General features: G+C 44.5%; 1 protein-coding gene across 1 annotated transcript; it reads left to right on the forward strand.

The window, feature by feature from the left end:
* Positions 1-2,550: 2,550 nt before the first annotated feature.
* On the forward strand, positions 2,551-11,622 carry LOC124280481. The gene is made up of 4 exons (XM_046716420.1): positions 2,551-2,701; positions 6,926-7,053; positions 10,844-10,969; positions 11,418-11,622. The coding sequence occupies exons 1-4, from the start codon at positions 2,563-2,565 to the stop codon at positions 11,538-11,540; spliced, it is 516 nt and encodes a 171-aa protein (XP_046572376.1). The 5' UTR covers positions 2,551-2,562; the 3' UTR covers positions 11,541-11,622.
* Positions 11,623-14,858: the final 3,236 nt, after the last annotated feature.

Consider the following 14,858-nt stretch of genomic DNA (forward strand, 5'->3'; position numbering starts at 1 on the left):
CTAATGGTGTAACGTCTTCATTTGTCTCCCAATATGAATGATGTAACGTCTTTATTCGTCTCCCAACACTAATGGTGTAACGTCTTCATTTGTCTCCCAATATTAATGGTGTAACGTCTCCATTCGTCTCCCAACACTAATGGTGTAACGTCTTCATTCGTCTCCCAACACTAATGGTGTAACGTCTTCATTTGTCTCCCAATATGAATGATGTAACGTCTTTATTCGTCTCCCAACACTAATGGTGTAACGTCTTTATTAGTCTCCCAATATGAATGATGTAACGTCTTAATTCGTCTCCCAACACTAATGGTGTAACGTCTTCATTTGTCTCCCAATATGAATGATGTAACGTCTTTATTCGTCTCCCAACACTAATGGTGTAACGTCTTCATTTGTCTCCCAACACTAATGGTGTAACGTCTTTATTCGTCTCCCAACACTAATGGTCGTCTTCATTTGTCTCCAATATGAATGAAACGTCTTTATTCGTCTCCCAACACTAATGGTGTAACGTCTTTATTCGTCTCCCCAATATTAATGGTGTAACGTCTTAATTCGTCTCCCAACACTAATGGTGTCTTAATTCGTCTCCCAACACTAATGGTGTAACGTCTTCATTTGTCTCCCAATATGAATGATGTAACGTCTTTATTCGTCTCCCAACACTAATGGTGTAACGTCTTTATTAGTCTCCCAACACTAATGGTGTAACGTCTTCATTCGTCCCCCAATATTAATGGTGTAACGTCTTTATTCGTCTCCCAACACTAATGGTGTAACGTCTTCATTTGTCTCCCAATATTAATGGTGTAACGTCTCCATTCGTCTCCCAACACTAAAGCTGTAACGTCTTCATTCGTCTCTCAACACTAATGGTGTAACGTCTTTATTAGTCTCCCAATATGAATGATGTAACGTCTCCCAATGCAATGACTTGTTCATTATCTCTCAACACCGATGGTTTGACTTCTTACCTCGAGACTTAATACGAGACATGCACAATTTATCTTGACATGTATTTTTGACGTTCATAAAACCTTCCCATGATCACAGGAAAGCAGTTCACTTTACTTTACCGACTGCAACAATAACATATACCACATGTATATGTGTTATGTATGCAAGCCTCGGATATTTGTAACTTTATCAACTCGTGTTGGTACGTCTCCAACAATGGAACATTCTTGTTCATACACCTCCGGTGTATTCCTCTGGTACCTATGACCCAACACTGCCGCTGTTACAGGTCATTGGCTCCCTCCCTCTGCAAGCATTCTGCGTTCTGCTGTTTATTTTGTTGACAGTTACATAGACAGATTCTTTAATACAAATGCATAAAATCGGTGATTTACAATGTGATTAGGTTGTCTGACAAAACATCCACTTGCACAGTTTGAGATCGACTGGGTCATTGGATGAAGAGATATTTACAAAAAAACCGGGTCCACATGCATTTCATGCCAAACTATAGAGTTGGGGGACCATCAAGGTGTATTCAGTGTACTCATCTCTGCGCATACCAACCATAATGGGGATACCTTCCTCATGATCATCATGTCGAGATTTTACGTGCGCTTTCCGCCATAATGTGTGGGGTTTGTGATTGGGTATTGCCTGTAGGGCTGTGGTGGAGTTTGTGACTGGTTATTGCCTTTCGAGCTGCGGTTGGGGTTGTGCTCCGTAAGTATAGGTGTGTACCTTCTTTTCTTTTTCTCTTTTTAAACCCAAATCCCAGTTTGTTAGCCGACTGGGCCGCGGTAAGTGCGGTGGACGACGCGGTTGAGACAAGAGAAAGGTGGGGTGGTTGCCAGGATCTATAGCGGGTGATACGTTTGGCTTTACGTTGTTAGGTGGTGGTTGCCAGGATCTGTAGCGGGTGATACGTTTGGCTTTGCGTTGTTTGATGGTGGTTGCCAGGATCTGTAGCTGGTGATACGTTTGGCTTTACGTTGTTGGGTGGTGGTTGCCAGGATCTGTAGCGGGTGACGTGTTTGGCTTTACGTTGTTGGGTGGTGGTTGCCAGGATCTGTAGCGGGTGATGCGTTTGGCTTTACGTTGTTGGGTGGTGGTTGCCAGGATCTGTAGCGGGTGATGCGTTTGGCTTTACGTTGTTGGGTGGTGGTTGCCTCTGTGGGTGTGGTGTTGGGGTTTCGGTACGTGGCCATAATTGTCAGGGATATTGTCCCGGGTTCTAAAGGATTCGGTGTAGCTTTCCATGGGTGGAAGATCATCGTTGTGATGGTGGGATTACGAGGATATCTTGTAGGGTGGAGTGGGTGTTTGCCAGTGTTGTGCATAACAAGGGTGAACTTTACAGGAGTAGGAAGTGGAGTTGTTAAAGGAGGGGATATGTGGGCTGTTAAGTCTGTAGTATAGGGATTACTGGGCTGTTTAAGTCTGTAGTATAGGGATTAGTGGGCTGTTTAAGTATGTAGTATAAGGATTAGAGGGTTGTTTAGGGAAATTGAAAGTGTATTGGTAAATACTACCGCTTACTGGCTCTCAGGATTAGAGGGTTGTCTAAGTCTGTACTATAGGGATTAGACTACCTCACTTAGCATGGCCCATATGTTCAGTGCTGGGAGCAGACAGGTGATGTCCCAGGCAATATCTGGACCTATCTGGCCACAATACGACTTCACTGTGGGCGCCATGTTGTTACTGGTGTGTCTCTCGGCCTGTGTCGCCTTGGCTGCAGGTAGTCATTTCTTGTAGTCATTTCTTGTAGTGCATTAATGACTGGACGGGTGGCTGGGTTGTGGACAGGTGGCGGGGGCTGGCAGGTGTAGCAGCGATTGATAATATATTTATATAGATAACAGGTAAAGTAAAGTTGCTTGATTCCCACTCATGAATGTGCTAATATCTTCATTCTCATAACCACAAGCTTCTTCCACCGTTTATCACACATCGCACAGCTGGAATATTGCAGAGTGCAACGTATAGCTCTGAACTCCCAAGCCTCCTACTCTAACCCAACCCGCCCACAACCTGCACCTTACACGCCCACTACCCCAGCCCGCCCACAACCTGCACCTTACACGCCACACCCACTACCCCAGCCCACCAACAACCTGCACCTTACACGCAACACCCACTACCCCAGCCCACCAACAACCTGCACCTTACACGCCCACTACACCAGCCCACTCACAACCTACATCTTACACGCCTACTACCCCAGCCCACCAACAACCTGCTCCTTACACGCCCACTATCCAAACCCACCCACAACCTAAGCCTTACACGCCCACTACCCCAGCCCCGAGGGTTGTTCAATTCTGTAGTATAGGGATTATAGGGTTGTTTAAATCTGTAGTATAGGGATTAGAGGGTTGTCTAAGTCTGTAATATAGGGATAAGAGGGTTGTCTAAGTCTGTAATAAAGGGATTAGAAGGTTGTTTAAGTCTGTAGTATAAGGATTAGAGGGTTGTCTAAGCCTGTAATATAGGGATTAGAGGTTAGTTTAAGTCTGTAGTATAAGGATTAGAGGGTTGTCTAAGTCCGTAGTAAGGGGATTAGAGGGATCTTTAAGTCTGTAGTATAGGGATGAGAGGGTTGTTTAAGTCTATAGTATAGAGATTAGAGGGTTGTCTAAGTCTGTAATATAGGGATTACAGGGTTGTGTAAGTCCGTAGTATAGGGATTAGTGGGGTTTTAAGTCTGTACTATAGGGATTAGAGGGTTGTCTAAGTCTATAGTATAGAGATTAGAGGGTTGTCTAAGTCTGTAATACAGGGATTAGAGGGTTGTCTAAGTCTGTAGTATAGGGGTAAGTGGGGTTTCAAGTCTGTAGTAAAGCGATTAGTGGGTTGTTTAATTCTGTAGTATAAGGATTAGAGAGTTGTTGAAGTCCGTAGTATACGGATTAGAGGGTTGTTGAAGTCTGTAGTATATGGATTAAAGGGTTGCCTAAGTCTGTAGTATTGGGATTAGAGGGTTGTCTAAGTCTGTAATAAAGGGATTAGAAGGTTGTCTTAGTCTGTAATATAGGGATAAGAGGGTTGTCTTAGGCTGTAATATAGGGATTAGAGGGTTGTTTAAGTCTGTAGTATAAGGATTAGAGGGTTGTCTAAGTCTGTAATATAGGGATTAGAGGGTTGTTTAAGTCTGTAATATAAGGATAAGAGGGTTGTCTAAGTCTGTAATATAGGGATTAGAGGGTTGTTTAAGTCTGTAGTATAATGATTAGGGGGTTGTCTAAGTCTGTAAAATGGGGATTAGAGGGTTGTCTAAGCCTGTAATATAGGGGTTAGAGGTTAGTTTAAGTCTGTAGCCTGTAGGGATACTGTAGTATAATGATTAGAGGGTTGTCTAAGTCTGAAGTAAAAGGATTAGAGGCTTGTCTAAGTCTGTAGTATTGGGATTAGAGGGTTGTTTAAGTTTGTAAGTCTGTAGCATAGGGATACTGTAGTATAATGATTAGAGGGTTGTCTAAGTCTGTAAAATAGGTTTAAAGGGTTGTTTAAGTCTGTAATATAGGGATAAGAGGGTTGTCTAAGTCAGTAATGTATGGATTAGAGGGTTGTTTAAGTCTGTAATACAGGGATTAGAGGGTTGTTTAAGTCTGTAGTATAGGGATTAGAGGGTTGTCTAAGTCAGTAATGTAGGGATTAGAGGGTTGTCTAAGTCAGTAATGTAGGGATTAGAGGGTTGTTTAAGTCTGTAGTATAATGATTAGGGGGTTGTCTAAGTCTGTAAAATGGGGATTAGAGGGTTGTCTAAGCCTGTAATATAGGGATTAGAGGTTAGTTTAAGTCTGTAGTATTGGGATTAGAGGGTTGTTTAAGTTTGTAAGTCTGTAGTATAGGGATACTGTAGTATAATGATTAGAGGGTTTAAGTTTGTAAGTCTGTAGTATAGGGATACTGTAGTATAATGATTAGAGGGTTGTCTAAGTCTGAAGTAAAAGGATTAGAGGGTTGTCTAAGTCTGTAGTATAGGGATTAAAGGGTTGTCTAAGTCTGTAGTATAGTGATTAGAGTGATTACACCTTACACACCCGTACCCCAGCCCACCCACAAGCTGCACCTTACATACCCAGTACCCCAGCCCACCCACAACCCACATCTTATACGTCCACTACCCCAGCCCCCCACAACCCACACCTTACACGCCCACTACCCCAACCCACCCGAAACTTGCTCCTTACACGCCCACTACCCCAGCCCACCCACAACCGACACCTTAAATGACAACTACCCCAGCCCACCCACAACCTACACCTTACACGCCCACTACCCCAGCCCACCCACAACCTGCACCTTACACGCCCACTACCACAGCCCACCCACAACCTACACCTTACACGTCCACTACCCCAGCCCACCCACAACCTACACCTTACACGCCCACTACCCCAGCCCACCCACAACCTACACCTTACACGCCCACTACCCCCAGCCCACCCGCAACTTGCTCCTTACACGCCCACTACCCCAGCCCACCCACAACCCACACCTTACACGCCCACTACCCCAGCCCACCCACAACCCACACCTTACACGCCCACTACCCCAGCCCACCCACAACCCACACCTACACGCCCACTACCCCAGCCCACCCACAACCCACACCTTAAATGTCAACTACCCCAGCCCACCCACAACCCACACGTTAAACGCCCACTACCCCAGCCCACCCACAACCTGCACCTTACATGTCCACTACCCCAGCCAACCCACAACCTACACCTTACACACTCACTACCCCAGCCCACCCACAACCTACACCTTACACGCCCACTACCCCAGCCCACCCACAACCTACACCTTACACGCCCACTACCCCAGCCCACCCATAACCTGCACCTTACACGCCCACTACTCCAGCCCACCCACAACCTACACCTTACACGCCCACTACCCCAGCCCATCTACAACCTGCACCTGACATGTCCACTACCCCAGCCCCCGTGTACTCACTAACAACACAGGTACGTACACACCTGTACATGTACTCACTAACAACACAGGTACGTACACACTTGTACATGTACTCACTAACAACCCAGGTACGTACACATCTGTACATGTACACACTATCAACACAGGTACGTACACACTTGTACATGTACTCACTAACAACCCAGGTACGTACACATCTGTACATGTACACACTATCAACACAGGTACGTACACACTTGTACATGTACTCACTAACAACCCAGGTACGTACACATCTGTACATGTACACACTATCAACACAGGTACGTACACACTTGTACATGTACTCACTAACAACCCAGGTACGTACACATCTGTACATGTACACACTATCAACACAGGTACGTACACATCTGTACATGTACACACTATCAACCCAGGTACGTACACACTTGTACATGTACTCACTAACAACCCAGGTACGTACACATCTGTACATGTACACACTATCAACACAGGTACTTACACACCTGTACATGTACACACTATCAACACAGGTACGCACACACTTGTACATGTACTCACTAATAGCACAGGAACGTACACACCTGTACATGTGTCACAGGGTTTTATAACACGATCTCTGGGTTGGTGTTCAACCTGCACCTGACATGTCCACTACCCCAGCCCCCGTGTACTCACTAACAACACAGGTACGTACACACCTGTACATGTACTCACTAACAGCACAGGTACGTACACACCTGTACATGTACACACTAACAACACAGGTACTTACACACTTGTACATGTACTCACTAACTACACATGTATGTACTTATACAGAAGCACTGTCTAACATTGGAAAGTTGAAGGGGGCCGGGGGGCGGCCTAGACTGTCCCGGTGTTAGGAATATTTTGTTGTGATGTACCAAGTAAGACGCCATCTCATTTGAAGGGGGAGGCGCTCTAGACTGTCCCGGTGATAGTATAATTCTGTTGTGATGTACCAAGTAAGACGCCATCTCATTTGAAGGGGGAGGCGCTCTAGACTGTCCCGGGGGTCACCGGTACTCTGCACGTGGCACGGCCTACTACCCCGCCGACAACCCGCTTGAGGGAGGCTTTGTGGACATGAGGGGCGCTAGACTCAGGACGCTACAGGTAAGTAATCTGAGGATATAAAATGTTTGTTGGGGTTTCACCATAACATTAAAAACAACTCTTCCAAACTCTCAGATGACCTGCGTGAAATGCGTCTAACCACGTGATCCGTCTCCATGGCAGAAGATTCAGACGTTGGCTTGGATGTTCATGAGTCAGAGCTGGACATCTGAAATTTACTGATGTCAGGGTGACGGTAGCCAAGTTGACGCCCGATGACCCCGAATAACATGCCAGATGCATGCATACCGACTACTAGTATCTGCTATAATCTCAGTTCCATTGGAAGTTTTCTCCTCTCCATGTTAACGTGTATAGATGAAACAGATATTCACAAGTTTTATACTCTTGAACGGTCAGGCAGAGATGCTTCTTTACATGATATGAGTGGCCATAATGCTTCATATGCATATGGTCTGCGTTTTGGCGAACCCTTGCAAACCGAAACCTTGTTGTTCATTAACTGAAATATGCTACTAAACAAAGGCAACATTAACATATCATCATCGTCGATAGCTACATCGCTATGATGAAATATTAGGGGGTGCTTAATTAAGTTCCATGTGTATATGATGAGGTCTATAGACACACTGAACTTGGTATGATAACATACAACTACTGACCTTATCATTATGTGACCTGTCCTGGACCCTGTTTCACAAAGCTCTCGTAAGCCTAAGATCTCGTAACTTTTCTCGTAGTATTCGTACCTCCTATACTGTAACATAGGGACTACGAATGCTATGAGAAAAGTTACGAGATTTTAGGCTTACGAGAGCTTTGTGAAACGGGGCCCTGGCACGACTATACTGACGTGTCCAATAGTGCAACAGGATACAGACATCGAACCTGGAGAACTGGCAACGCGTTTGGTTCAGCGATGAATCGCTTGGATGAGACAACGTGTCTATTGACCTGGACACGAACGTTTTGCGCCGAACAGCGTTCGACAGGTGGACAGATTTGGCGGAGTGGGCGTCATGGTGTGGGGAGCCATGTCCTACACTGGTAGATCAGAGCTAGCGGTGGTTGAAGGCGATCTTACGGCAAATCGCTACATCGGCCAAATCCTGCGATCTCACCTCCTCCCAATCCCATTCCCCACCAGAGGGAGCTGTTTCAGCACGACAACACTCGACCCCACACAGCTCGTGTAACAGGTGCCTATCTCGCCAGTGAAAACGTCAATGGTCTTCACTTGCCTTCCAATCCGCCTGATCTGAATCCGATCGAGCATCTATGGGACGTAAATGATCGACGCGTCCGTGAACGTCACCATCGTCATCAGACACTTGCCAACCGTTGCAGGAGGAATGGCGAAGAATTCCCCAAGCAGAAATCCGACGACTTCCAATCCCTTCCAAGGCGGTGTCCAGCAGTGACAACTGCAATGCAAGGGTGGTGTCACCGCTTACTGACCTGAACGCCCCCTTGTGTCCTCACATGTTCAGTGAGTGAACTGACTTAATGCTAACAGTGACAACAATACATACGTTCATCCGTCTGTGTCGAATTCCGTTCATCTATGTTCAAGCTTAAAGGCCCCCTCTACACAGGACGGCGACCGCTCTGCCTTCTCTCTGCGTTCTAAAAATGACCAGGACGCACAACGGTCGCCATACCTATGGTCCGGCGTCCCTTGTACCTTCCGCATACTACCTAAGATGCCATTTTTGACATTTTAGTGGCGTTCTTTGAACGTCCTAGGCGTCCTCTCTGCCTTCCCTCTGCCTTCTCTGAACCATCATATGCAAATAACGGCGTCCGTTCAGCGTTGCTTCTGCCTTCTAGCCGACCGTTGTGCCTTCCTTGTGCATTCTCTGGCGTTCGCTCTGCCTTCTCTCTGCGTCATGTGGCGACTGTTTGGCAACCTGCATACTCTAGGTATATAAGTACCCGACTACGACATTTTATCATTAGTTTCATACGAGCGGGCTAAATGAAATCATCTTATAACGACTTCAGTAAGCATGAACAATGAACTGCGTTTGCAAATAACTTTTTTGCAAGGTCAACAAGCATTGTTTTTCAACCAGATAGCCATTGCCATCTTAAATAGGAGGATAAATAGACGTAGAACAAGAAGCTTGAGAACCCTGTGGGTCCGCCCATGGTTGACGCAACACAGACGGTTGCAATACGGGGACTACAACCAACTAATGCAAGAACTGCGTCTTGAAGATGAAGGGTCATTCTACAATTATCTGAGAATAGAGCCAGCCCCTTTTGACGAACTTCTACAACGGGTTGGCCAAGGAATCGCAAAACAGAACACAAATCGGCGAGCGAATTTAGAGCATGGTTTGAAACTTGCCGTAACCATCAGGTTCCTTACAACTGGGGACAAATACCCAAGCCTCCAGTACCAGTATCGTGTGTCACGCAGTACGATCTCCATTTTTGTGCCTGAAGTTTGCAGAGCTATCCGAGATGAATATAAGAATGAAGCTCTCAAATGCCCAAGGAACTCCCAAGAGTGGAAAGCTGTTGTAGATGACTTTCAGAGACGTTGGAACTTACCCCATGCATGTGGAGCCATTGATGGGAAACATATAGCCGTGCGTTGTCCACCAAACACAGGCAGTCTCTACCACAACTATAAGGGATACTTCTCTCTTGTCCTTCTTGCATTAGTGGATGCAAATTATACATCTTTATGGTGTGATGTTGGTGTGTTGGAACGATGTCAGACAGTTAGATTTTCAATGAATCTGAAGTTCAGATTCTGAACTGAAGACCAGCCTCGAAGATGGCACAATAAACTTTCCAACTCCTGATCCATTGCCGAATGATGACCGTGACATACCATTCTTCCTACTCGGGGATGATGTATTTGCCCTCAGAACCCACATGATGAAGCCATATTCAATAAGGGCACTCACCAAGGGGCAACGGATCTTCAACTATTGTATTTGAAGTGTTGTGTATGGAACTGAATGGAATTGTTTGATGATGTTCATATATTTACTCTTTATTAGTCTTATGAGCTCGTTATGGATATCTAGATTTCAAAATAAGATATCAATGTGTGTATATTGTTTGTTCTCAAATACCGTGGAAATCGGCAGTGCAAGACCTATTTATATGTAATCTGGAAAGGCAGAGTAAAGGCAGAGCGAACGCTGCGGTTGTTCAAAGGGATGCGCTAGTCGCTGAATGAAGGCAGAGTGAATGCTCAATGAACGCCAATGGATGCTCGACAGACGCACAATGAAGGCAGAGAGAAGGCAGGGACAACGTGGCAGTTTACAAGGGTTTTATGTGGCGTCCTTTCGCCAACCGTTGTGCCTTCACTCTGTGACCTCTGTCTTCCCTCTGTGACCTCTGTCTTCCGTCTGCGTCCTGTGATCAATCAACAATGACGGTGACCGCTCTGCGTTTGTTTAGAGCATGTTCAATCCAGTCGCCACTGCAGTGCCGTTCTGAGCCGTTCTTGGCATTGGCTCTGCCTTCTTTCTGCCTTCATGGCGATGGCTCTCTGCCTTCTCTCTGCGTTCCTCGTGCCTCCTTTGAGCGTCCAGTGGCGTTCTGAAAATTGTTAGAACGCAGAGGGAAGGCAGAGCGGTCGCCGTCCTGTGTAACGGGGGCCTTAATTTACTTATGTACACTTAAATACGTTCAATACATTTCCATATTTCTGGCCTGTGCGTTTCTTTTTTATTAAAATGTTTAATATGATAAGGTCACTAAACAGCCTGAACATGGTATGGTAAGAGTCATGGTTTGGTAAGTGCAAGGACAATCTCAGTGAGATTTTCAAGCGTCTGCTGTTTTTTTTTTTTTATTTCAGCAATTTCTTGCTGGTAGTGCGAGCTATGTGAGTGTTGCCATGGACAACCACGCCGGCATTGCCTACGGCACCAGCATCTGTATCCCCGAGATGAACCAGCGATACAACAAACACATTGTCTTTAAGGTGGGTCAGGTAACTTCGATCACCTGTATTACAGGTGTGGTAGACATCGTCACAGATAGCAATGTACACCAGTAGATGAATCACAGATACAACAAGCACATTGTCTTTAAGGTGGGTCAGGTAACTTCGATCACCTGTATTACAGGTGTGGTAGACGCCGTCACAGATAGCAATGTACACCAGCAGATGAATCACAGATACAACAAGCACATTGTCTTTAAGGTGGGTCAGGTAACTTCGATCACCTGTATTACAGGTGTGGTAGACACCGTCATAGATAGCAATGTGTGTGTATACTATTTTCACATATGGATATCTAATAGCCTCCATCCCCGCATAATTATACAGTAACGACCCTAAGCGTCGCACATTTAGGGCTGCTAAATCCTTGTGTGATACTCATATATGACGTGGCAATGTTTAGCTGTGAATTGTTCTTTCTCCGAAGGTAGTAGACACGGGGTCAGCGTTCTTTGGTAAAGGTCACAGCCGTATTGACATCTGCGTCAGCTCCCAGGCCAACTCGTACGACTCCACAATCAACGGCCATCTCACCCTTGTCTTTCCTTGACCTCCACGTGGTTGTTACGGGACGATGGAGAAATAAAAGACCCGGTCTTTCTTCTTCTACCATAATAAATAGAAACAATGCATCACTCTAAAGCGTTATTATTGACCACCCACGTTGGTTGATCAAGCTCCCAGTCATTAAATCACGGGCAGATCATGAAACAACTTCACTTCCAATCTGAGAGACAGAAGAAGGGCGCCTTGTCCATGGGTTGAAAGAGAACATGACAATGCAGCAACAGGTGACTCGATAACAGGTGACATGATAACAGATGACATGATAACATATGGCATGGTAACAGGTGACATGATAACAGGTGACATGGTAACAGATGACATGGTAACAGATGACATGGTAACAGGTGACATGATAACAGGTGACATGGTAACAGGTGACATGATAACAGGTGACATGGTAACAAATGACACAACAACAGGTGACATGGTAACATATGACATGATAACAGGTGACATGGTAACAAGTGACATGATAACATGTGACATGGTAACAGGTGACATGGTAACAGGTGACATGATAACAGGTGACATGATAACATATGACATGATAACAGGTGACATGATAACAAATGACACAACAATAGGTGACTCAACAACAGGTGACATGATAACATATGACATGATAACAGGTGACATGATAACAGGTGACATGATAACAAATGACACAACAACAGGTGACATGATAGTAGATGACACAACAATAGGTGACTCAACAACAGGTGACATGATAACATATGACATGATAACAGGTGACATGATAACAAATGACACAACAACAGGTGACATGATAACAGATGACACAACAACAGGTGACATGATAACAGATGACACAACAATAGGTGACTCAACAACAGGTGACATGATAACATATGACATGGTAACAGATGACATGATAACAAATGACACAACAACAGGTGACTCAACAACAGATGACATGATAACAAATGACACAACAACAGGTGACATGATAGTAGATAACACAACAATAGGTGACTCAACAACAGGTGACATGATAGCATATGACATGATAACAGGTGACATGATAACAAATGACACAACAACAGGTGACACAACAATAGGTGACTCAACAACAGGTGACATGATAACATATGACATGATAACATATGACATGATAACAGGTAACATGATAACAGATGACACAACAATAGGTGACTCAACAACAGGTGACATGATAACAGGTGACATGATAACAGGTGACATGATAACAAATGACACAAGAACAGGTGACATGATAGTAGATGACACAACAATAGGTGACTCAACAACAGGTGACATGATAACATATGACATGATAACAGGTGACATGATAACAAATGACACAACAACAGGTGACATGATAACAGATGACACAACAACAGGTGACATGATAACATATGACATGGTAACAGATGACATGATAACAAATGACACAACAACAGGTGACTCAACAACAGATGACATGATAACAAATGACACAACAACAGGTGACACACCGAGAGGTGACTCAACAACAGGTGACATGATAACAGGTGACATGATAACAGATGACACAACAATAGGTGACTCAACAACAGGTGACATGATAACATGTGACATGATAACAGGTGACATGATAACAAATGACACAACAACAGGTGACATGATAGTAGATGACACAACAATAGGTGACTCAACAACAGGTGACATGATAACATATGACATGATAACAGGTGACATGATAAGAAATGACACAACAACAGGTGACATGATAACAGATGACACAACAACAGGTGACATGATAACAGATGACACAACAACAGGTGATATGATAACAGATGACACAACAGCAGGTGACATGATAACAGATGATACAACAACAAGTGACATAATAACAGATGACACACTAACAGATGATACAACAACAACAGGTGACATGATTACAGGTGGCACAACAATAGATGACACACCAATAGGTGACACAACAACAGGTGACACAACAACAGGTGACATGATAATAGATGACACAACAACAGGTGACATGATAACAGATGATGTGACAACAGATGACATGATGACATATGGCTCGATAACAGGTGACACAATAACAAGTGACACGATAACAGGTGACATGATAACAAATGATACGACAACAAATGACATGATAGCAGATGACTCGATAACAGGTGACAATAACACGTGACATGATAACAGATGGCACGAAAACAGGTTATGGATTTTGGACAAAGCTTTCTTTCAGGTTCGATACAATTGCGCGCACGCGTACGTGCGTGCGCGTGCGTGCGTACGTGTGTGCGTGCGTGTGTGTGTACGTGTTGATTCCCAAGTTGAAACTATGTAAGAATACACAATGCTGTAAATTCTAAAAAAACACTTCTAAATTCTCAATATATCATGCATCTTTCAATACATAATCCTGAAGACATCGCTTCGACTTTTAGTTCGTGATTCACAATTTGCACATGCATGTTCGCATAGGGAGCCACATTTGGATGTTGGAGTCTTTGTAAGAAGCTAAAGCATTATACTCGTATAAACAGCGACTGTTTGGCTCTCAGATGGAACAAACATATATTCTAACCGTAAATGACGCTTAACGCTGTATTAACTGTTGGGAACATTCCTGGCTTGAGACCAATTGGTTTCATGTCAGCCCACACCTTCGACCTAGCCACGCCTAGCTTGATTTGACATTACCTGAGTGGTGGTATAACGGCTTACAGGAGACGGGGTGGTATAACGGCTTACTGGAGATGGTGTGGTATAACGGCTTACTGGAGATGGTGTGGTATAACGGCTTACAGGAGACGGATTGGTATAACGGCTTACAGGAGTCGGAGTGGTATAACGGCTTACAGGAGACGGGATGGTATAATGGCTTACAGGAGACGGGGTGGTATAACGGCTTACTGGAGATGGTGTGGTATAACGGCTTACAGGAGACGGATTGGTATAACGGCTTACAGGAGACGGAGTGATATAACGGCTTACAGGAGACGGTGTGGTATAACGGCTTACAGGAGACGGTGTGGTATAACGGCTTACAGGAGATGGGGTGGCAAAACGGCTTACAGGACACATTGTGGTATAATTTCATTTAGTGCTTAACACTCAATGCGTTTATTAAAACCATTCACACTTCTTTTCAGTTCATCCTTCCCCCTCGTTTATGTTTGCTTACGTCACTTCCGGTTATGTTAATTCCAATGACGTCATGTGTCTACTTCTGATTACGTCATCTTTTGTTTATCCATTGATTTTTTAGATTCCCACAGTGAGTCTATCCTCTTTGTCTCCTGCATTA

Source organism: Haliotis rubra, unplaced genomic scaffold (assembly GCF_003918875.1).
Source record: "Haliotis rubra isolate DU_JTF1 unplaced genomic scaffold, ASM391887v1 Scf269, whole genome shotgun sequence".
Taxonomy (NCBI): Eukaryota; Metazoa; Mollusca; class Gastropoda; order Lepetellida; family Haliotidae; genus Haliotis; species Haliotis rubra.